Source organism: Giraffa tippelskirchi, chromosome 4, assembly GCF_054371585.1.
Source record: "Giraffa tippelskirchi isolate mGirTip1 chromosome 4, T2T-mGirTip1v1.2.pri, whole genome shotgun sequence".
Taxonomy (NCBI): domain Eukaryota; kingdom Metazoa; phylum Chordata; class Mammalia; order Artiodactyla; family Giraffidae; genus Giraffa; species Giraffa tippelskirchi.
In genome coordinates, this window is record NC_137278.1 from 201,062,286 (window position 1) to 201,083,855 (window position 21,570).

At 61.1% G+C, this 21,570-nt stretch overlaps 2 protein-coding genes across 2 annotated transcripts in view; one reads left to right on the plus strand and one right to left on the minus strand.

Annotated features, from left to right (window-relative positions):
• CACNA2D4 (calcium voltage-gated channel auxiliary subunit alpha2delta 4) overlaps nt 1-21,570 on the minus strand; it is a 66,931-nt gene that overhangs the window by 14,238 nt on the left and 31,123 nt on the right. Inside the window, exons 22-24 of the mRNA XM_081589897.1 lie at nt 20,935-21,030; nt 19,846-19,977; nt 16,657-16,727 (exon numbers count right to left, since the gene is read on the minus strand). Coding sequence (XP_081446023.1) covers nt 16,657-16,727; nt 19,846-19,977; nt 20,935-21,030 — 299 coding nt within the window. The remainder of the gene's footprint in view (nt 1-16,656; nt 16,728-19,845; nt 19,978-20,934; nt 21,031-21,570) is intronic.
• On the plus strand, nt 6,617-12,431 carry LRTM2 (leucine rich repeat transmembrane protein 2). The gene is made up of 3 exons (XM_081587505.1): nt 6,617-6,680; nt 8,753-9,343; nt 11,818-12,431. The coding sequence occupies exons 1-3, from the start codon at nt 6,617-6,619 to the stop codon at nt 12,270-12,272; spliced, it is 1,110 nt and encodes a 369-aa protein (XP_081443631.1). The 3' UTR covers nt 12,273-12,431.

Sequence of the window (21,570 nt, forward strand, 5' to 3'; positions counted from 1 at the left end):
CCCGCCTCCCGTGTGCGCGCCTGTCGCTGTCATCGCGGATGTTCCCCCGCTGTCACTCCGCTGCTCTCTGCTCGCATACGCGCGCCCCTCCCCGCCTGCCCCTCTCCACGGCTCCCTCTGTCCCTCCCTCTCCTCCTCTGTGTGTCATTGACCCGGCAGCCCTGGCCCCAGGAGGAGGCAGCCAGCCGCAGGCGTCCCTCCCGCCGGTGCGCTGCTGCCGGGTCCTGCTGGGGACCCAGGTCCTGCTGGGGATCGGGCTGTGCCGCTGTCTGATTCCTCCAGGAATTCCAGGAGGGGCTCGCTGGACGGCTCAGACCACTGATTCAAGGGGCTTGTTCGTGCCGAAGGTGAGTGCTGAGCGCTCGGCGGGGGTGCGGGGTGGGGGGGCGTTGCGGGAGCTGGGCTTGGGGCCCGAGTCCATCCTTACTGGGTTCTGTGCCTGCAGGGACAGCTGCTATGCCTCCTACCTGGGGGCAATGGCTGGGGCTGGGGCGGGACTCAGGACCGGACATCTGGGCAGCTGAAGGGCACAGGGAACTCTGACCTCCCGGTGTTGGGGACAGGAGCCAGGATTCTGCCGGAGGAGGAGGGAGGAGGCAGCCACGGGGCCAGACGACAGGCCCGGTGGCATAGAAACCATCCCTGCAGCATGCGGGGTGCCAGCCGCGGGCCCTGGGACACCTGCACGCCCAGCTCGGCACAGACAGCCCTGGGGTCTGGGTGCCATGGGAAGGGGGCACAGCGGACGTCTGTGGGGTAGGGGACAGCCTGGGGCACTGGACCTCAGAGGGCTGACTGACCTCTCTACAGGACACCCTCAGCATGGGGTGCTGGCCCCCAGGAGGCTTCCCTTGGATGGGGGTGCAGGGGAGCCCTCCCCAGCTGGACCTGAGTCCCCAGGCTCCAGCGGATCCTTCCTGGGGGGCGTGGCTGGGAATGGACGAGGGAGGGGAGCCTCCCAGTCCTTCCTCCTGCCCTTCCTCGAGGCGCTGGATCAGCTCTCAGCCCACCCAGGCCCGGTGGGGGCCCCGAGAACCAAGCTGAGGCTGGAGTCCCCCAGATGCACACCCCCTCTACCTACAAAGGGGTCAGGAAGCCTTGGGAGGGGTGGTGGACTTAGCTTAGGAGCGGCCAGGACAGGACAGTGCCGGACAGAGGCCCCCTGACCAGGCATCCGGGCCTCCTTGTCCTCTCCCTGAGCTGCTGTCTTCTGCCTGGGGTGGGCGCAGGGCAGGCTGGCACCTGGCTGTCAGGCCACGGCTGGGCATCACCTGGTCTGACTCAGATTGACACCCGGCAGCTTAGATAACTACACAGGCTGGGGTGCTGGGGGGGCAGGCTGAGCATGTGGAGACAGGCGGAGGAGTCCAGCCGGGAGGGAAACCCACAGCGATCCCCCCTCCCCACTGCACAGGCTCGGCTCTGCCAAAAGAGGGAGACCAGGGAAGCCAGCCGGGGGTGGCGGAAGGAGGAGGGGGAGGCTTCTTAAGATCCGATCTGGCTCCTTTGCGTTTGCCTGGAAGCTGTGTCTGGGGCCAAGCAAGCAAACCCTGCCCGCATTTCAGTCCCCAAGCTGAGGGGCTGGGAGGGGGTTTGTAAAGGTTGGGGTGCCAGGGGAGGTCTCTCCCCTCCACTACACAGATCAGACCTCCTCATCCCCTGCCTGCCAGAGGCCACCACTGAGCCTGGTCCAGAGCCTTCCCAAGAGCAACTCCTGTGAGAAGTGACAGGGGTGGGGGTACTTTATGTCCATCTTCCCAGAGGGTCTGCTTGAGATCGGGAGTGTCTGACAAGGAAGCCAGGCTGTAGGGAGTTGGGGATGAAAACGGGACTTGCATTTAAAAATGAACCAGGAGGCTGTCTCCTCCAAGAACAAATTTAGAGATTTAAAAAAACCTGCTTCCGCACTGCTTGAGCCGCGTGTGTTCCGGGTGCCGGGCGGGGAAGAGGTGGGAAGGGCCCGGAAGGCCAGACCGGCAGCCGCAGGTGGAGGGCACAGCCCTGGTGCCACCCTCAGGGCTCAGTGTGGGCACCCTGGCCCTGCCTACGGGGGGCCTTTGGGCTTGGGTGGGCATGAAGGAGGGCGCTGCCCTCGGGGCCCTGGGCAGTGGCCTCAGCCCAGCTTCTCGCCTCTGTGACCTTCACCTCTCCGCAGAACGCAGGGTGCAGAAGTCTCATTCTGGGGTGGAGATCCAGGGGAGAGGGTGTGTAGCTGGTTGGCCTGATGTCCCAGGGGCAGGCGTGCCAGTCAAGGCACAGTGGGCGCTGCTGGATGTGGGGCATGGACCCGGGATGGACAGGCCTCAGGGGGATGGACTCGGGGATGGACGTGATCGGGCAGCAGAGAGGAGGGGCGTGGACGCCAGGCCTGTGATGTGTGCTGGAGGTTTCTAACTGGAGACTGAGCCAGCCCTGCAGGGAGGAGTAGGGGGGGTGGGTGCAGAAGCACAGAGAGATCGGAGGCCCCCCAAGCTGAGTGTCTGCAGGAGGCAGGAACACGGCAGGCCGCTCCTTCCAGGGGCTAGGTGAGGCGCCGGCTCCTGAGTCTCCAGGGGACTCTGGCCCCCCACGCGGCTGGGAGGGAGCACGTGGGCCCTTCTGCTCCAGCTGCCGCCTCCTGCCCATCAGCACCTCCTGCCGCAGCTTCCCTGGAGCTCCCGGCCCACTCGCTCACCTCAGTGCACAGCCCCTGCTGCAGGGGTTCTAGAAAGCATCCTCCCCACGGCCCCCAGGAAGACCCCTGCCCCCCAAGACTCTCCCCATGGCATCTATGGGCATCCCTGGGAAGAAGGGCATCGGGGAGGGGGCAACCAGTTTGATAAGAACAACTGCATCGGGTACACTGAGACTGTGGACGAGGAGACACAGGGTCAGCTGTGAAGCTGGGCAGCCCTAGAGGGTGCAGCGTATCCCTGCCCCCTGCCTCCCACTCCGGCAGCCTCCATGTGCAAGCAGGGCAGAGCAGGACCAGCCTAGAGGACTGCAAAGACAGCCGGGTTAGCAGCCTTGTCCCTGGACTGCTCAGATGCAAGCCTGCCACCTTCCACTGCCTGACCCGAGACAAGATACTGAGTCTCCAGAGCCTCCATTCCCCCATTTGCAAGTGGGGCTGACAGCATGTCTCAGCCTGGGGAATAGCTGGGGGACCGGGGACCACGCACAGCTGCTTGTGGCTATGGTAACGTGTCTCCCCAGTCCAGAGCCTTCCTGAAGGAGATGATGCTCCCAGCACCCCTACCACTCCCCCACCGCCCCCTGCTTTCCCGGGCCCCTGACATGGCACCCCAGGAGAGGAGTGACCTGGTCCAGGGCCTTTCAAACTTGACCAGATACATGAATTGCCTGGGATCTTGTAAGAGGGGGGTTCCAACCCCATCAGCCTGATCTGGGTCTAGAAAGTCTCTGGGGAGGCTGGTGCTGTTGACACCTGGACTGCTCTTGAGTAGCGGGGGGCTGGGTGGGGCACAAAGCCCCTGTTTCTGCTCTGGGGTGGGCACTCGGGGCACTTGGCTCTCAGCTCCTGACCTATCTCCACCCAGATTCTCTCAGCAGGACCCGGTCTGCCCTCCGCTCTGTGTCCCTGTCCCTGGACTGGACAAAATCGCCCACAGGGCTGAAGGGCTTGGAGCCTGGAGACCCCGCCACCCTCACTTGTTTCCATTCTCCACCTGGGTGGGTCTCCCCTCCCAGACGGTGTGAATTTATTCCTCAGTGGCCAGCGCCTGCCTTAGCAGCTGTGCCCCGGCTTCCTGATGTAGGTCACACTTTCCTAACGAGGCTGAAGGCTTCTGGGTTTTGGGAGGGGGAAGGGGGTCCTCAGATTGGAGGTGGGCCGGAGGGCAGAGTGCTGGGCTCCGGGGCCCCTGAGGGGTGCTTCTGGGCAGGCAGACAGGAGGAGTACAGTCTGCATCCCATGGACCTGGGGAGGGGCTTGTTCTTGTCAGGCTTCTCTGGAGATCCCAGGGCCACCAGCATCCCCTCCCCCCACACGGTGGCTTTAAAGGACCTGGCTGGCTTTAATGCACCTCATGCAGGGGGCAGGGTGTCAGGACCTGCCCTCAAGTCACCTTCATGAACAGGTGCTCTCTCTCGGGGTGGGACGGGGAGGCGGGGATGAGCCCAGGTGGGCATGGGGCCTGGGCTTGGGGGAGAGGCTTCTCCGCCACCTGCCTCCCCATGGCAGCTGGAAAGACCCGTGGGTGGGTCTGAGTGTGGAAGGGCCCCCTAGGGGCCTCTCTTGACTTTGCTTCGAGGCCGGTGGTCCCTCCCCTGCCGCCCCATGCACCTGTCTGCTGGGGTGGGAGCACTCGGGAACTGCTGGAGGGGCGGCATCTGAGGGTGCATGAGTGCACGCATGTGCGTGTCAGCATGTGCCCTGGCTGCACGCTCTCTGGGGTTGTCTCACCACGTGCCATGTTGGGAGCGTGTGTGCACCCTGCTCAGCCCACACCTACATGCCTCCTCCCTGGGGCCACTGCCGGGGACCGTCACCAGGGAGTGGGCCTCTGTCCCTGGCCGGCCGTGTGACCAGGCTAGCTGGTCTTCGTCTCTAAGTCTGGGTGGCCGCTGACCCACATGGTTCCGGATGGGTGCTGCGAGCTGCTGACATGAGGGTCCTTGCTGGCGGGAGCAGTGAGGGGCTGTTCTGAGGGTCGAGGCCAAAAGGGTGGACAGTGACCTCGGTGATGGAGGTCCAGAGGCTGTGTGTGAGCCCGGCTCACGGCAACCTCCATGTGATAGCTGCTGGCCTGGCACGGGCTCAGGAACAGAGGTGTGAGGTTGAGGGCAGGAAAGAGCGGTCAGCGGCCAGGCTTGTAAGCTGCTGACCCCTCCCTGGGGAGGACGGGGGCCCTGCAGTCTCCTGGTGTCTACCTGGAATCACCTAGACTGTTTTCCAAGGCAACGTGTCCTGAGTTCAGCAGACATGAAATCGCCTCCTATGATTAGACTGATCTCATGGAGGGCAGTGTGTTTTGCTCATCGCCTTCGAGATGAGACTGAGACCCAGAGAATTGATGGGGTTTAACTTACAGAGCGGCTGACAGAGACTTGAACAGAGAGCCCACCCTGGCCTGGGCGTTTCAGCCAGGATCCCATGGGGTCTGGCCCTGGGAGGTGGGGGGGCATCCAGAGATGACCCCTGACCTGCTCCTCCACCGTCAAGTCCAGGACCCTGGTCCATCCTCAAGGCTGCTCCCTCACCCCACATCTGCCCAGCATGCCTCCTCTGCAGCCTCTGTGAGACTGTGAGCCCTCCAGAGCAGGAGATGGGGGCTGAAGTCCAGAGCCAGAGCCAGGCACCTCCCAGTGGTCCCCTCCCTACCGCCCCCCATCCTGAGCAGCCCCCCACGCTGAGTGGGCACCCCTGCCTGGGCCACTGCTGAGGACCCGCAGGCGCTGCGCTCTGACTGGGCTCGCAGGGCCAGGAGGCAGCTTGGCAGCTTTACGGAGAGGGGAGGAGGCGGGAGAGGCCCTTGGTGCCCGAGGGAAGCCCTGCTCGGTGATGAGATTCCAGGGCTCAGCAGGCCCCCAACAGCTCCTCCCACCGCCTCAGCATCTGCTCGGCTCTGCCATTGGCTCCTGGGCTCCCAGAATTAAACTGGCTGTGGGAGGGGGAGCGGGAGGCTGCAACCTGGAGCCACCGGGGAGGGGGGGGGACCCGTGGCCACCCTCTGCAAGCAGCATCGCTGTCCCCCTCCTGGCTGGCCTTCCCCACCTGGCGCCAGGCCCAGCTGTGATGGGGCCCTTGGCCCCATCGGAAGGGAAGCAGGGAGGGCCTGTGCCATTGGGTTGGGGTGGGATCAGGTCCCCTGGGAGGCGGAGCCCCCCACCTTGTCCCTGGCCCTGCAAGCTCACCCTCTGCCCCGCCTGTCTCCCTACTGCAGCACAAGCCCCTGAACTGATGAGTTTTTCCCCAGACCTGCCGGAGGCGGAGGACGGAGCACGGCCGCTGCTCCCCCACTAGGAGGCCGTGTGGAGGGAAAGCAGGGGGCTGCCCCGCGGCGAAAGCAGGGCCTGGGCCTCTCCCGCGACCCACCCACCGGCTAACCCACCGACTGCCCCTGTGCTGGGCCTGGTCTCTGCCTTCCTGGGGGCCATGGTAAGAGTGCAGTGGGGTGGGGAGCCAGGTAGCCCTGGCTTTCGGCACCTGGGACGTGGGGGAGGCCTGTACACAAGAGGAGGCCATATGACTCCAAACACGTTCAGGAGATCATCCAGGGAGATAAAGAGAAGGGGCAGGCAGAGAATGGGGGCTAGGGCAGGGGGTGATGGACGGCTCCTGAACCTCCTGTCCCGGAGCTCAGTGCCGTCTGGGCTCCATCTGAGGGCTCCTGGGATGCCTGCCTGCCCCTGCACGAACCCTGACTCATGCAGGGAGGCTGAGATTCCTGGCTTCTCAGCCCCCTCCCTCTCCTTCTCCCCCAGCCAGGGAATCAGAACTGAGAAAAACAGGAGAGGGGTGTAAAGAGACACCGGCCCCCTCCACAACCCTTGGGCTGGAACACCTGACACCCGCTTTGATCAGCTCTCTCTCCCTCTCTCTCAGGACTGAACGAGTGGACGGAGGGGGGCTCCTCTCCTCGGAGGTGCAGGGCCTCGCAGCAGTGCAGCCACCATGCTGGCCCCGGGCGGCCGCCCTGAGCCGAGGACCTGGCTAGCTCTGTGGAGGCGGATCTCTTGTGAGTGGGTAGTAGGGGGAGGTTGGGCATCAGGGCTAGCGAGGGCTCAGGGACCATCTGCCGGGGTGTCCGTCACCAACCCTGCCCATGGTTCTAGAGAAGAGCCACCTCTGAGCTCTGTGGTGGGCGGATTGGGAGCGGGGTCCCACATGCAGGTCTGTCCCCTTAGGTGGGTCTGCTCCTGAACCCAGGGGCCCCAGCTCCCTCTTCTAATGGCAAACCTCTTGTCTTGCTTGGCTGCAGACTGAGTGGGCCTGGAGCCCACTCTCAGGGCCCCAAGATGGAGGGAACCAGTGGGCTCTGGGGACATGGTGCTGGAAGAGCTTCAGGGGTGTGGTCCAGGCCCTCCCCTGTATATGGGGGAATCGAGGCCGCCCACTTCCCGCAAGGGAGACTAGTGAGCTGTCAGGCAAAGGAAGCCTTTGGAATTCTTGCACAACTGACGGGTTAAGGCTACGGGGTTAGAGGTAAGAACCGTCCCGGGGGGACGTCCCTCCACCTGACCTGCCGGCGCCCGGTCAGCCCTGAGATGCCACTGCCCCACGACACAGGCGAGCTGAATTATTCACCATGCAGAGCGGCTGAGCCCCGAGACGCCCAGTTCCCCTTTCAGCCTCCTTCTAGAGTCACTCAACACCTCGCAACACACGGCTCCGTTTTCTTGTCACCAGAGCTTTCACACTGGCCTGTATTTCTTGGGGCGGGGGGTCGGTGACCTCTAGTCCTGTTGGTCCTTCTGAGTGGGGAGGCCAGATGGGTTGAATGTTTCTCGGGGGAAAGTGGGGCCTGAAGGAAGGGAGGCTGACTTCCGAGTGGCAGGGCGGGGGGAGTTGGGCAGGCTGACTTGACCGCAGTCAGCTCAGAGGGCGACAGGTCAGCAGTCCAGCAGGTGACCTCGGGTGGCCGGAAGGGCCTCCAGTTGGCGTCCACAGCCCTACCTGTGCTCATTTCCCCCCTGAGAACAGAGAGGCTCAGGTGTCAGCCTGGTCAGGCCTCTCAGGTGTCACTGACCCTCCAGGAAAGGGGGTGCAGTCCTCTCCTGTTCCCTCAGACCCTGCCCTTCGGGACACCAGACACCAGACCCCTGCTGGACACAGAATCAGAGCCACCCCCTCCTGGACCTGGTCAGGGAGGTGCTGCCCCTACCAGTGGAGCCAAGTGGCCAGAGTGGGTCTGAACTTGTCCCTCACTCCGTGGCTGGGGCCTTCCTCCGGGCTTGGCTAGTGTCCCTTCCTCCCTACAGGGACACCCAGGAGGACAGCGAAGGGGGCTTTGCGTTCACTCTTAGAAGGGTGGACCCCGGAGTGAGCTGCCCTGAGGGGCTGTTCTCTGAGTGCCCCTTCCCCTGCAGCCCCGCCACAAGGGCTCTGGGCAAACCATGAGACCATGAGAGGAGCGCTGCCACTGAATTCCTTCTGCAGAAATTGGGGATGGAGCCCCCGGCTAAGGGCAAGGCTGGCTATGGAGCGAGAACAGATGTGGGGCGTGTCCGGGCCCAAGATTTGTGTAGCTCGCACCCCAGCATCCTCTGCATGGAGGGGGAACTGGCACCTCACCCCGTCATTTCCACAGCGGTCTCGGGATGAAAACTGGTTGCCGGGGCTCCCTCCTCACCCTGAGGTGCTGGCCCGTCTTGAATCTGGGATTCCTGCAGGCTGGGGTAGGGGTGGCTTGGTGTGCCCCTTGGTGCATACAGCATGGCCCCCACCTACTCTCTGTGCAGCTCTAGGTGCGTATGGGGGGTGGGCACTGAGAGAAGGGAAGAGAATCCTTCCCACGGCAGTGCCCCTGGAGAGGGACATGGAGGGTCTCCTCACAGCCCCATGTCCTCTGCTGTGTCAGTGTCTATCGTGACGGGGGCCCAGGCGCCCGACGGGACCCACCACACGGGATCTGTTCATGTGGGGGTGCTGCGGGTACTGAGTTCTGTCTCATGTGGTCGGGACACATTAGTGCACGCTTGTGGGTGGGCCACGGGGATCCTGGCAAGGCCCCGTGCTGGGACCTGCACGGAGAGGACAGTGGGAGGAGACGGTGACCGTCTGTCTCTCTGTCCCCCGTCTGTCCCCCAGGGCTCGCCTGCTGGATTGCCCTGTGCGCGGCGGAGGCCGTCCCCGCCTGCCCCTTCCCCTGCACGTGTGACGGCCGCGGCCTGCAGGTGGACTGCAGCGGCCTGGGCCTGACCGCGCTACCCCCGGACCTGCCGGCCACCACGCGCAGCCTCCTGCTCCTCAACAACAGACTGCGCTCCCTGCCTGGCGGGGCCTTTGCCAACCTGTCAGGCCTGCAGCGGCTGGACCTCTCCAACAACTTCCTGGACCGGCTGCCGCGCGCGGCCTTCGGGGACCTGGCCAACCTGACGGAGCTGCAGCTCCGAAACAACAGCCTCCGGGCCCTGGACGCTGTGCTGCTGCAGCCCCTGCCGCGCCTGCGTCACCTGGACCTGTCCCTCAACGGGCTGGCTCGTCTCCCGCCCGGCCTCTTCGACGGGCTGCCCGCCCTGCGCTCCCTGTCGCTGCGCGCCAACCGCCTGCAGAGCCTGGACCGCCGGACCTTCGAGCCCCTGGCCGGCCTGCAGCTGCTGCAGGTGGCGGACAACCCCTGGGAGTGTGACTGCCACCTGCGGGACTTCAAGCGCTGGCTTGAGTGGTTCTCTTACCGAGGTGAGTGCAGGGGAGGCAGAGGGGCTGGTGCTGCCCCTTCCTCCCGTGTCCCCTCCGCTCCGGCCGCCCTTCTCTGCCCTCTCTCCCTCTAGACTGACTCCCTGACACGTGCTCTCCCTTCTGTAGGTTTTCGGGACGGACTTGAACACACAGTGTAACTGTCCCCTGGGCATGCCAGGCCTGGGTAGAGGGGAAGGATTAAAACCACCCTTGTTCCTCTGAATAATGCAGCCACCTCTTACACACCCACAGTTTCGGGAGGTAGAGTAGAATTCAGATCCACAGGCACAATCCCATTTTCATTTTGACGCTGATCTCAACTCCTCCTCCCAAGCAGTTCTGTTATCAAAGCTTTGGCTAAGAAGCCCAAAGCCTCTGGTTTCCAGTTCCTTCCCTTCCTCCTTTCGTTAACCCCGGGCAAGTCCTAGAAAAAGCTTCAAAATGATTAAATGAAATGGACAGGAGGGCAAAAATGTAAGCCTCCTGGTTAAAAGCGCCAGATCTGGGTTGGCTCCGTGGCTCTGCCACTTACTAGCTGTGTGATCTTGAGAAAGTAGGCTAGCCTCTGTGGCTGTGCCCCATCAGTGAAACGGGGCAAATAACAATATCTGCCTCAGAGAATCCCTGTGCAGATTAAATCGGAAACACATGGAAAGTAACTGGAAAAGTGCTCAGTGTAAAGTGGATCTGCAGTAAAGCTTACTCATTTATATGTCCACTTGCTTGCTGGTGGAAGTCATAATATTTAACTAGGCTTAACTAGACACAATTTGGTGCCCAGCACGAAGTAGGGCTCCAAGAATATTTGCTGAATGAATGAATTGATGTGAAAAGGACTCTAACGCTTTCATCAAGCTGACTCCTTTTGTTTCAAAGTGTTTCCACAATCTCATTATTTGCCTAATATTCTCATATGTTAGTTAATTAAAAACATTTTACAAATGATCAAGTACCATAAAATATTAGTCACTGTGGTAATTTCTCCCATTTTTTGTGAGAGGAGAAATAATAATGAACACTTGTATAGTTTCCAGTTTCCAAGTATCTTTCTATACCCATGACCTGCTTGACCCCTTAGAGCAGCTGAGATGGTCATTCTTATGACAGCCACAAAAATCAAGCCTTGTGAGTGATTACGTGATTTAGGTACTTTGCTCAAGATGACGTGGCCAGGAGGGAGTCAACCTCAGGTTTTTGGAGCAGGAAGGTGAGGTTGCCCCATCTCCATGGCCAGTTTCCGCTGGCACAAAGGCCCTGGACACAGTTCACTGGGTGCAAGCCTTGCACAGGCGGTTGGCGGCATAGGGGATTGGACAACCAGACCGATGTGTGATCCACAGGGGATGTCCTTGCCCCTTCAGACGGTCATCGGTCACTGGGAAGTCAAAAGCACGGAGGGGAATGTGCATTTTAGGGACTTTTCACTGGTAGAGCTGTTTTCCAACCTGCCTGCCTCCAAAAGATGCCAACCAAACCAAAACAAAGAACCTAGGCTTTTCCTGCACCCGGGAAAGACTGATGTCTATTGTGTAGGGAGTCTGTGGCAGCTGGGCTGGGCTGGGCTGGGCGCTGGCAGGGATGGGGGGCAGGATCCCAGGCCCTTCCACGGGGGCAGGCAGTGCCTGCATCTTGGTCTCCAGACACTGAAAGAGGCCAAAAGGGGGTGTCTGGGCAGCTCCCCTCCTCTCACCCCACCTGTGTTCTGCACCCGCCTCCCCCAGGTCAAGTCTGGCTTGGCCGTCGTTCGGGTGAGCCTGGGCAGACTTTGTGGCCCGCATGCCCTCGTTGGCTCTGGCCCCTCCTCTGCCCTCGGGGGTCTTCGGAGTCCCCTAACAAGATGCCTCTGCGCTCAGGGTGCTGCAGCCAGGGCACTGACGGGGCCACCGTAGCTCTAAGGAGTACATCACTCTTGTGGCTTCTCCTCTCCCTTCTCCAAGGAGGTACCTTAGGGACCAAGGTCCCTCTTGGAGGAGTGTGGCTCCGACTTCTGCCCTTGGTGTGAACGGGAGGAGCCGGGGGCATGAGACGCTGGGGAGAACGGTGCCGGGGGTTACAGACCGGTCAGCAGGGATCAGGGTTATAGATGGGTCAGCGGGGATCAGGCAAGGAGGGGTATGGACTGCATTTGGGCAGGGCTCTTGGCCCCTCCTTCCTGAGCACCGGGCAGGGGGTGGCTGTTTTGACTCTGGGGAGCAGGCAACGTGGGGATGTCTGTTTGCTTCTCTATCAAATGGGAACAAGGACACTGTCCACATTACAAGGCTTCTGCATGGATTAAATGCCATCATGTGTACCTGCCTCCTTGGCTCTAGGCTTCATACATGCTAGTCCCCCATTTTCCTCTCCTGCTGCCGTGGTTGCAGGACTCACTGCCTTGCTGGTGGAAACTGGTCCTCCTGGGCCCTCCACGTGGGACCTGGGGCTGGGGGAGGGACTGCTGGTTCTCATCCCACCTTTTCTCTCTCCTGATGCAGGGGGCCGCCTGGACCAGCTGGCCTGCACCCTGCCCAAGGAGCTGAGGGGGAAGGACATGCGCATGGTCCCCATGGAGATGTTCAACTACTGCTCCCAGCTGGAGGATCAGAATAGCTCAGCCGGGCAGGAGGTCCCTGGGCCGCCCTGCACCAAGGTCAGCCCGGAGCCTGCCAAGCCCAAGCCAGGCCCCGAGCCCGAGCCTGAGCCCAGCACTGCCTGCCCCCAGAAGCAGAGGCCGCGGCCTGTGAGTGTGCGGCGGGCCATCGGCACGGTGATCATCGCGGGCGTGGTCTGCGGCGTGGTCTGCATTATGATGGTGGTGGCCGCTGCCTACGGCTGCATCTACGCCTCTCTCATGGCCAAGTACCACCGTGAGCTCAAGAAGCGCCAGCCGCTCATGGGCGACCCAGAGGGCGAGCATGAGGACCAGAAGCAGATCTCCTCCGTGGCCTGAGAGCCCAAGAGGGTGGGGGAGCATGCTGGCTCTCCCTCTGCCGTCCCCTTTCCACCTTCCTCCCAGCCTCCATGGACTCTGAGCCTCCGGAAGCCACCAGCGTGTGCTGATGCTCCTCCCGGGCCCCCCAGAGCTCTGGACCGTGGGCAGAAAGGACAGGTGTGCCACAGAGGCTCCTGGGCCCGGCGCCCCCATGCCCCTTCAGCCTTCCCTGAAGTCACAGCTCACAGCCTGTGATGCTCCCCACCTCTGGCTCAACTCATCTCGCCTGCATCCGGGGCGCGGGGCCGTTTTCTAGGACTCTCATCTGAGCTGGGCTGATGTTGGGCCTAGCTTCCAGTGGCTGGTACCAACGTGCAGTCAGACCAGCCCTGCCATTGGGACCAGCGCTTGGAAACCCAGCACCACACCCTGGCTGACACCGCCAGGCCCTGAGTTACTGACCTCCCCACTGGTTACTCTCCCAGTTGCTTGGCGTTGCACTCAGTCATGTGAGGACCTCAGAGAGCGGAGCCAGGCCTCCCCCTTGGTCTTGGCACCCAGACCACGCAACCTCTTGCTTGCTGACGCAACCTCCCGCAGCTGACGGAGAGAAGCCCAAACCCACAGCACGAGGATTCCTTTCAGATCCTCTCCAAGGGCCAAGGTGGAGCTGCTGGATGAGGCTGCTCGTTGCCATGGTAACCCGCTCACACCTCTCCTGCTGGGCTTTCTGGGGATGCCGCCGGCCCAGAAGCCTGGAGGCTGCAACGTGTGTGGACGGCGGGCCTCCGGTTGTCCAGGTACAGACCACTGACCAGGCTTGTCCTCAGCGCTGCCGAAGTACATCCCTGCCAGGCCCTGTGGGGACCCGCACCCCCACTCTCACAGTCTGCAGCCCCAGAACTGTTGCTCTGCACCTTCATCCCCCTGCCCCCACCTTCAGCATCCCTGGGCCTGTGACCTCGGGGCGGGGGACTGGCTCATACTCTGTGACTGCCCTGCCAGCACATCCCAAGCAGATGCCAGGAGCAGCGAAAGGCTGCCTGCGTTCTGCTCAGAGGTGTCAGTAGTTGGGGGGGATCCCTTTCCCAGTGTTCTGTCCACTCCATCTGGCTTCCCACAATCCTTGCAGCCCCAGGACTGGGGCCTAAACCAGAGCACGGCCCTGGGAGCCTGCTCTCTCTACCCGTAACCCCCAAACCACCAAAGGGACCGAGGCTGGGGGCTGGGGCAGGAGGAGGCAGTGCTCTCCTTGCCCAGGTCTGCCTCCTTGGTCAGTGTGATCTGAGGTGAGTCTGGGGCTCTCTCTGCAGGACACCAGCCTCCCCCAGCTTATGGAGGGTCAGGCGCCATCAGGCTGGTTTCTGGCTCTGAGACGGGAGGTCTCAGGGGGGTGGGTGGCCAGAACACAGATCGGAGACAGGACAAGGACGGGGGTGCCGAGTGCAGGCTGCCCACCCGGCTGGCCACAGTCTTCCTTCTTTTGAGGTGCTGGCTGACACCGAATCTGGGGATTCGGGGAGTGAGGGGAGGCTGGGCGTTGTCAGTGGTGGAGTCTTAGCCTGAGACAGATTTTTAAAGGCAAAATTATATTTCTGGTTTGTTGTTTCAGATGACCAATAAAGACTGTATTTTCCTATATACCTCCTGGTTTCCTTGGACGGGAGGCGAGCCTGGAACTGGGAGCTGGGGCAATGTCCCCAGGCAGGGGCATGGGGTGTCCCCAATCCCCTAAGGTGGATGGGAACTCCCACCCGAGGCCTGGCTTTGGGGCACCCTTGGAAGGGCAGTGGGGGAGCACAGAGACCCAGGTCTGCATCAGCCCTGCCGTGAGCCCGGCCACCTTGCCGCTGAGGGCTGACACCGTGGGGTAGGAGGTGCACCTGTGCCCCAGGGATCCTGCTGCATGACGGAAGAGGGGTTCACCAAGGGCACTTTAGGGGACCAGGTTTCACCAGCCTCGGGGAGGTCTCTGGGTTTGCAGGAGGTGCCCTGTTTAACATCCTATGCTTTTAAGACTGACTCCAGGGACAGGCCGAGAGGACTTGGGGCTCACACAGACGACCTCTCCTAAGGGTTCAGCAGGCACAGGATCAGAATTATGGACCGGAAAGGAGGTGGGCGGGAGGGCAAGGCCTCCAGGTGGGCCGTCCACCTGACGCCCAAGTGACCCACCTCACCTGACTGGCCTCTGGCTGACTGGGTGGGCCTGGGCTACACAGGTCACAGTCTTCAGACCAAGACGGAATTCTCTCCTAACTGGGAGCCCTCCACTGGGTGACCGCCCCCGCCCCCCAGCCCAGTGAGCCAGGAGCAAACCCCAGGGAGAAGAGAACTAGTAGGCCCCTGTTCCAGGGATTTAGCTGGACTCCTTCTGGGGAGGGGGTAACTGGGAGAGGTCCCAGCTGGACCTCAGCCTGGGTTGGGGTAACCAGGGGGAGGTGTCCCCCTGTAACCCTGACCGGTACAGCAGAGCTGAGAGACCAGCACTTGTGGGGGCAGAGAACAGGCCCCTGCAGCCCGCACAGGTGTGGGTAACACACAGCTGCACTGTTCTGGGCACATGAGGTCTGAAGGCCTGCTGGGCTCACACAGGCGCAGGTCTAGTCAGAGACCCTCCGACCACAGCCACTGTGCTGGGGACACAGCTGCAGATGATGGTAGCCGCACATGATGCTCTCGATATTCCCCAAGCAGGCCTGGCACTCACAGAGACTTGATAGTTGATCCTGATCAGAACGGTACATTCCTAGAAATTTTGCATCAACTCTTGAGAAACAGCTGCTTAGTGGTCAAAGGATCCCTCCTCGTCCACCTGCCTGGCTCTTGGCTGGGGCTTGAGGCTGTCCTTCCTCCTCCTCCCCTGCACAGACATGGGGCATGCGGCCCGCCTGTCACCACACGCTCACATGTACACAAGGGAAGGAACCACCAAGACCGCACTCAAGGGGTCAGGGAGGCTGAACCACAGGCCAGGAAGAGGAAATTATAAAAGGAGACTGAAAGAAACATAATCAAGGGAGAAAGGTCTCCGCGCCCCAGCCCCGTCCTATCGCATCCGTGCCCTCCCTCCTCCGGAGCGTCAGAGCGATTGTCTGCAGCAAGTTAAACCACAGGCACCCGGACACGGTTTCCATGGCAACCCCTCCCGGCTCTAATTCAGCACTGAGTTAAAAATGATATCAAATAATTGGAGAGAGCAGGAGAGCACAGCCAGCAGCCTGACCCCCCGTGCCTTCCCTTCACCTGGCGTTCAGGTGTGCGGGAGCCAAGATGACCACGTCATAGAAGGAGGCAGGTGGGCCACAGACTCAGCCGGCGACCCAGGATGGTCACTAGGGCCTGGGATCAGCAGCCCAGGTGAAGGACGGAAAGGAACGGAGCGAGTCCCTCCCGCATGCCCTGCTGCACAGCCTCAGGACACCCGTGACACACGTATTTGTGAATGAGGGTGCCGAGCAACCAGACCCAGCCACTCGCTCCTGCTTCATCCAGATGTGGGCGACACTGTGCCCTCACTGGGGCGGGCAGCCTGCCTGCCTGATGGCTCCTGCCTGGGCTTCACCCTGCACCCAGCCTGGGGGAGAAGGTGCGAGGGTCCTGCCTCCCAGTGCTGGCCCGCAGCAGCTGCGGAGTCTCCCATAAGGCAGGTGCCCAACCCCAGCACCCACGGTGGTGAGACCCTGAGGACCTGGCAGAGTCTGAGCCATGGAGGTTGGATGCAGGACCCTCATCACACAGGCCTCATGGCTCTCAGACAACTATCAAAGGAACCAAGGACCTTCCTAGGCTCCAAGAAGCTGGGGCGGCCTGCGAGTCTCCCTGGGTGCTCTCGTGGATTTTGTCACCAATTGCAACACAGGGTTGTGATCCCACGCCTTCAAAAGGTGATCTGAGCTCAAATTCTAGTTCATTAACTATTAGCCGTGAGTCTTTGGGCAAATGATGTTTCCGGGTCTCAGTTTCCTCATCTGTAAAATGGAGCCAAACGAGATCACCCCAGGGCTGGATGAGAACGGGCTTGGAAACACTGGACTCACGTAGGGGTTCAGACTTCAGGGTCTGAGTCATAAGCCCCCTTTTCCCTTTGATGGACAGTGGAGGCAGGAGCAACACACAGAGGGTGGGAAGGAGGTCTGGGTGGTCTCTGTCCTGGGTGACCTCGAGCATATCTCTTAACCTCTCTGGACTTCACTTTATGCATGAATACTGTTAGATCTGAGGAGTCACGGTTTTATAAACAAAACGACTGAGGAAGACTCCCCTCATTCCCCAGCTCCACATTTCATCCGTACAGACTGTGGCCTCACAGACCACACACAGGGCCTCCTGCAACACCTGAGCCTTGCTCTCAACTCTGTCTCCCCGCCACCCGGCCTCGCAGCCTCAGGGCAGCCCCTACCTGCAGCGATGGCTGTTCTGTTGTCCACGCTCACGGCTATGGCTGTGCTCACCGTCACCATCGCAGACTCGCTGGGACTTTCTGGGGGAAAAATTGCCAAGTCACATTTTCAGCACCTGAGGAGGAGCCGAGGGTGGGGCGGGCTGGGGAGCCCAGTAAACACTATGTTCCCCGAGCAAATAGGGGGTTTCTTGGGGACTGCCTGGTACCACCCACCTCTGGTCTTTGTCGAGTGTCTCCTACATGTGCCCTAAAGGTGGGATGCCGCCCACCTCTCCGTGCAACTCTGAAGCTACCAGGTGGTCCCTGTCCCTCTGGACGGTCTAGCATCACCAGGTCCCCGACTGCAGACTGGCCTGCTTGCAGCTGCCCGCTGGAGCTTGGGGACCCCGCTGGCGCCCACCCAGGGACTTGTGTGGCATCTCAGCACCCTGTCAAGCAGGAGATGGAGTGTGTTCCCCGACAAGGTGCTGGCTGACCCTGGGTTGTCCTTCATCAGTCACGTGAGTCAAGGTGACAATGACAGCCCCTTCGGGAAGCCAGATGACAGGGCTACATGGGGCCCAGAAGGCCGGCTGGCATCTGACACATCCACGGAGCCCCCATAAACCCTGGGGGCCTCCACGTCACCGCCTGCCTGGCAGCTGTGCTCTGGGGACTCGGCCAGGCTCCGGGGCCCCCCTGGAGGTGCCTCCCCAGCTCCGGGGAGAGCCAGGCTGCCAGGCGTGGCACCAGCTCGAGCTCTGCATCCGCACAGAGCTTCCGCGCTGAGGTTTGTGGACGAGCGCACCCATGGCTCCTGGACTTCACGTCCCTGGACCTGCTCTTCAGGGCACTCTTGTCCACGGGGTCAAGTTCCTCACTAAAATTCCCGAGAAAGAGGTATGGTTTTATCACATGCTCTCCTGTTAGAATGTCTTTCATCAAACACTGCTTGAAACAAATAGGTCATGAGACTCCTAGTGTCACCTGTGAGGAAACTTAAATCACCACTGGTTTCTCCTATTTACTGTTTTCAGGCCAGCACCACCCATCACACCTTGCTGGGACCAAGTATCTCAACAGAAACAGAAAATCACTCTGATTCTAGGAACTGACTCTACGGAAGGTTGTCCTGGGGTCTAGGAATTCACTATGATGAAGACACAAGGGAACACATGTCTCTGCATGGGTGGCCCTTTCTCTCCCTCCCTTTCTCTAAAACGGAAGCCAGCTTCCCCTGCTTGCTTCTAGAAATGTCTGGAGGATCTGACCCCCGCAGAGTCCCCTGACCTCAGGCTCCTTCTAGGACAGACTCACTGTGTGTGCTCCATGGGCTTGGAAGGGACACCTGCGTGAGGGATGGGGCCCTGATGACATGGTCTCTGGGGATGTTGGAGGTCTTAGCACCTGGGTCATCGGGCAGCTACCCAGCCACACACCTGGCTGCATGAGCCAGCTACCAGGGGGTGGAGGCAGGGCCTGGGGCTGGCCCCAGAAGGGTGGCTGTGGGCACGGAGGCCACAGGCCTGAGCCGCCAGGGCTCTGGCGAGACCCGGCTCTGTGCTGGCAGTCTTAGCACCGACTGCAAGAAACAGCTCAGTTCAGGCCGGGCTCGTCCCGGGCCCAGGCGGAGGGCTGAGAGTCAGCCTGGGGAGGCGGGCCTCCCCTCACCCTGCAGCTGAACCCCGCCTGCCTCTTTGGGGTCCCCCATTAAAACGGTTGTTTTCTCTCTCTGCAGGGGGTGGGGAATGTATGAGGGTCCCCTTGCTGGTCCCCAACTCTCCGTCCTCCCCTTGCACTCAGTTCCGCCCATAGCCCTCCTGCCCCCCTGACCCAAAGCTACCAGCAGGCCCATTCTGGTGACAGTGTGGGCAGGAGGGAGCCTATCACCCTGTGGAGGGGGGCAGAGTGTGGGCCCAGAACCTCTGAGGACCCCACGGACCTCCTGCTGTAGACGTACGGGAAGGAGGAAGGAGGTGCTGCTGAGGCTTGGGCTCCATGAGGGAAGGGGCCTCTCGTGGGCTCTCCATGGGGTCACAGCCTCCCTCCTGCACCACTACCGCCTTACGCACAGTGAAGTGTGGTGAGACCCTGGCCCTGTGCCCTCCTCCCCCCAACTGTGTGGTCCTGGTGAGCCTCAGACTCATCCTGTGTAAGAAGAGGCCATGCACACCAGATGAGCTATGTGTGGATAAGTGTTCGGTAACGCGATTGGAGGATGGACAGAAAGGCATCTGGAGGGAGGCCACAGGAGGGGCCCGGGCCTCCCCAGCCCTCAGCTCCATGGGGGCAGCTCCCACTGGGCTGCCTGAGGGTAGTGGTGGTGGACTGGCACCTTGGAGGGAGGACAAGCCTCCACCCCAAGTTGACCCCCGGCCGGCCTCCTCCCCTTTTCTCCCCTCCTGCCCTCTCGGCTCACTCGGCCTGGTGGACATGGATACTTCTGGGCCCTCTCGCTCATTGTGCAGGGCCAGAGCCCCAGAGGGGACTCGTGCACCCTCTCTGGACCACAGGCTCTTCAAGTGCGAATCGATAGAGTGAGTTTTTGTGCTTCCAGGGTCCAGTCTGTCCTGAACATTGTGTGGCTTGCTTGGGGCTCTGTTGAAGCTGCTTGGCTTCTTTTCTGGGCCATCTCTTGCAGTGGGGGCTGGGTTAGGGGTTGGGGGCTGCAGCTTTGAACCCACCCCTGCAGCCCTTGGACCAGCAGGCCTTTGCTGGCTGGTGCCTGAGGCCCATTCACCACCCTCCTCAGGCCCTTCAGCCCTTGGTGACCTGGCAGCCAGGAGGTACCCTGTTATTACCGGAAGTGGCCAAGGGGCTGGCCAGGGCTCAGGGTTGCCCTCCTGGGAGATGCTGACAGCCCAGACCTCTCGTCCCCACTGTGGAATAAAATCTGTTCCTTTCATGGTATGAGCATCTGTCAGAGAAACTCAGAGGTTTAGAAATAGAAAATTCTTAGAGGCCAACTGCCCCAATAGCCTCCTATGCAGAATCTGGGCTGGAATCCAGCCCTTTCTGACTTTTGAGTCAAACCTCTCTCCCTTGTTCTAGCTTTTAAATGGTATCATTGACTGCTGACCAGGGAATGAAAAGACCTTCCCTGGGTGCAGGTGAAGACCAGTGGGGAGTGGACCCCAAGGTCTGGATGGTTGTCTTGTATCCCTGGGGGGAGCGGGGATGCCCTGGCCGCTGAGCTCTGGGCGTGGCTTACCTGGTCCTTCTGCTGAGCGGAGATTGAAGACCATGCTCCCGGGAGGATGCTCGGCGGCCTGGCGGTACCACAGAGGGAAGTGGTCCAGGGTGAACATGCTGTCCTCGTCCGCTGGAGTCAGGAACCTCCTGCAAGGAGAAAGACCTGGCACCTTCCCCAGATCCGGGAGCACGGTCTTCCCTGTCTTCTTGTTCTTACAAGGTCACCGTGGCGGGCCAGGGGAGTGACTCCCCTCTGCCTTGGCGGAGGTGTAGGCAGGAAAGATTAGCCCCTAAGCAGGCATTGCCCAGACGACACTCCCCAGCAATTCTCGCCTTTTCCAGAATCAGATGCTGGTGCATCAACGGGCACACTGTAGGAAGAGCGGGGGTCCTGTCTGATGAAAGACCTTCATCTTCCTATAAACTCCTTGTGTTTCTTCTGGATAAATACCCTAATTCCTCTGTTGGGCTAATTAGTGTGTCTGTGGGAGGAAACCATATAGTCACAGAGGGGCATATGTGTGTGTGCTCAGTCATGTCCGACTTGACTCTTTACGACATGCTGGTGGGCTGATCCCAGGTGGGGTGGAATTGTCCCGGAATTCAGGCTTTGCCGGCAGTGGGGCTCTTCAGACTCAGCACCGTGGACTTCTGGGGCAGACACCATCGCAGGCCACCCCCTGCACTGCGGGGCGCATGGCCGCACCCCTGGTCTCTCCCCACTAGGTGCCTGTAGCAAACCAGTCTCCTGGAGCTGTGACAACAGAAACATCTCTGGACATTGCCCAGAGAACCTGGGGTGGAAGTGGGAGGCAGAATCGTGGGCTCAGAGGAGGGGGAATGTCGTCAACAAGGACGGCATGGCCAGATCCAGCCAGTCACTCAGAGACCCATCCCAGCAGGGGCCCACATCTGCTCATCTCCCTCCTCTGCTGGGGACCTGTCCAGGGTGGCCTGAACCTGGGTGGGAGGTGGGCTTCTCTGGCTCCCCAGTCTGTCAGCCCCAGCCCTTCTTCCCCTACACTCCTGGAGTCCAGCGTCAGTCTGCTCACTAACCACAGCAACACCCCAGGGACTCCGCTCCCGGTACCCGGCGGGACTCACTTGTCGGAGACCTTCTCGGAGCCCACGAACAGGCTGCTTCTGAGAAGGCCGGCTCGGGTGCCCAGGAAGGCCATGTCCACCACTTGCTCGGACTCACTGTGGGCAGACAAAACAGGTGTCATCATGCTGGGCCAGGGCGGGTGCCAGAGAGGACCCACAGGCTCCTCCCAGAGCCAGGCCCTGCGGCTGGTCTCTCGGGGGCTGCTGGGCACTGGCTTTTGCTATTGTGAGATCCCTGGGCAGCACCGACCCTTGCTCGGGGTCCCCTGGGCCTCTGCCTGCTGGGTGCAGTCAGCTTTGGGGAGGCGGTTGGCTCTGGCAGACAGAAGGAACTCAGGAAGAGAGGTTTTAGCCCCAGGACTTAAGGAGAGTAACTCCTTGTGTCCAGCACACGCTCAGCACCGTGTCCCGTGAAGCCGGTTTCATATATCTGCCTTATTCCTGAGAATGGGAAGGAGCAGACTTCCACGTCTACCCAGAGAAGTCCAGGCAGACAGACAAGATCTGGAGAGGGCCCGCGGGCTGGAGGGCCCTGAGCCTTCTCACAGGCCCAGAGCAGCCCTATGGGGACTATGTCACATGGGAGATCATCAACTTTTTAAAATTTTCAGCTGTTTTAAAAAATTTACTTTTTAG

Coding starts and splice junctions, on each gene's coding strand:
- LRTM2 (XM_081587505.1), top strand. CDS start 6,617: ATGCTGGCCCCGGGCGGCCGCCCTGAGCCGAGGACCTGGCTAGCTCTG. Junction 6,681..8,752: donor TCTGTGGAGGCGGATCTCTT/GTGAGTGGGTAG, acceptor TCTGTCCCCCAG/GGCTCGCCTGCTGGATTGCC. Junction 9,344..11,817: donor TGAGTGGTTCTCTTACCGAG/GTGAGTGCAGGG, acceptor CTCCTGATGCAG/GGGGCCGCCTGGACCAGCTG.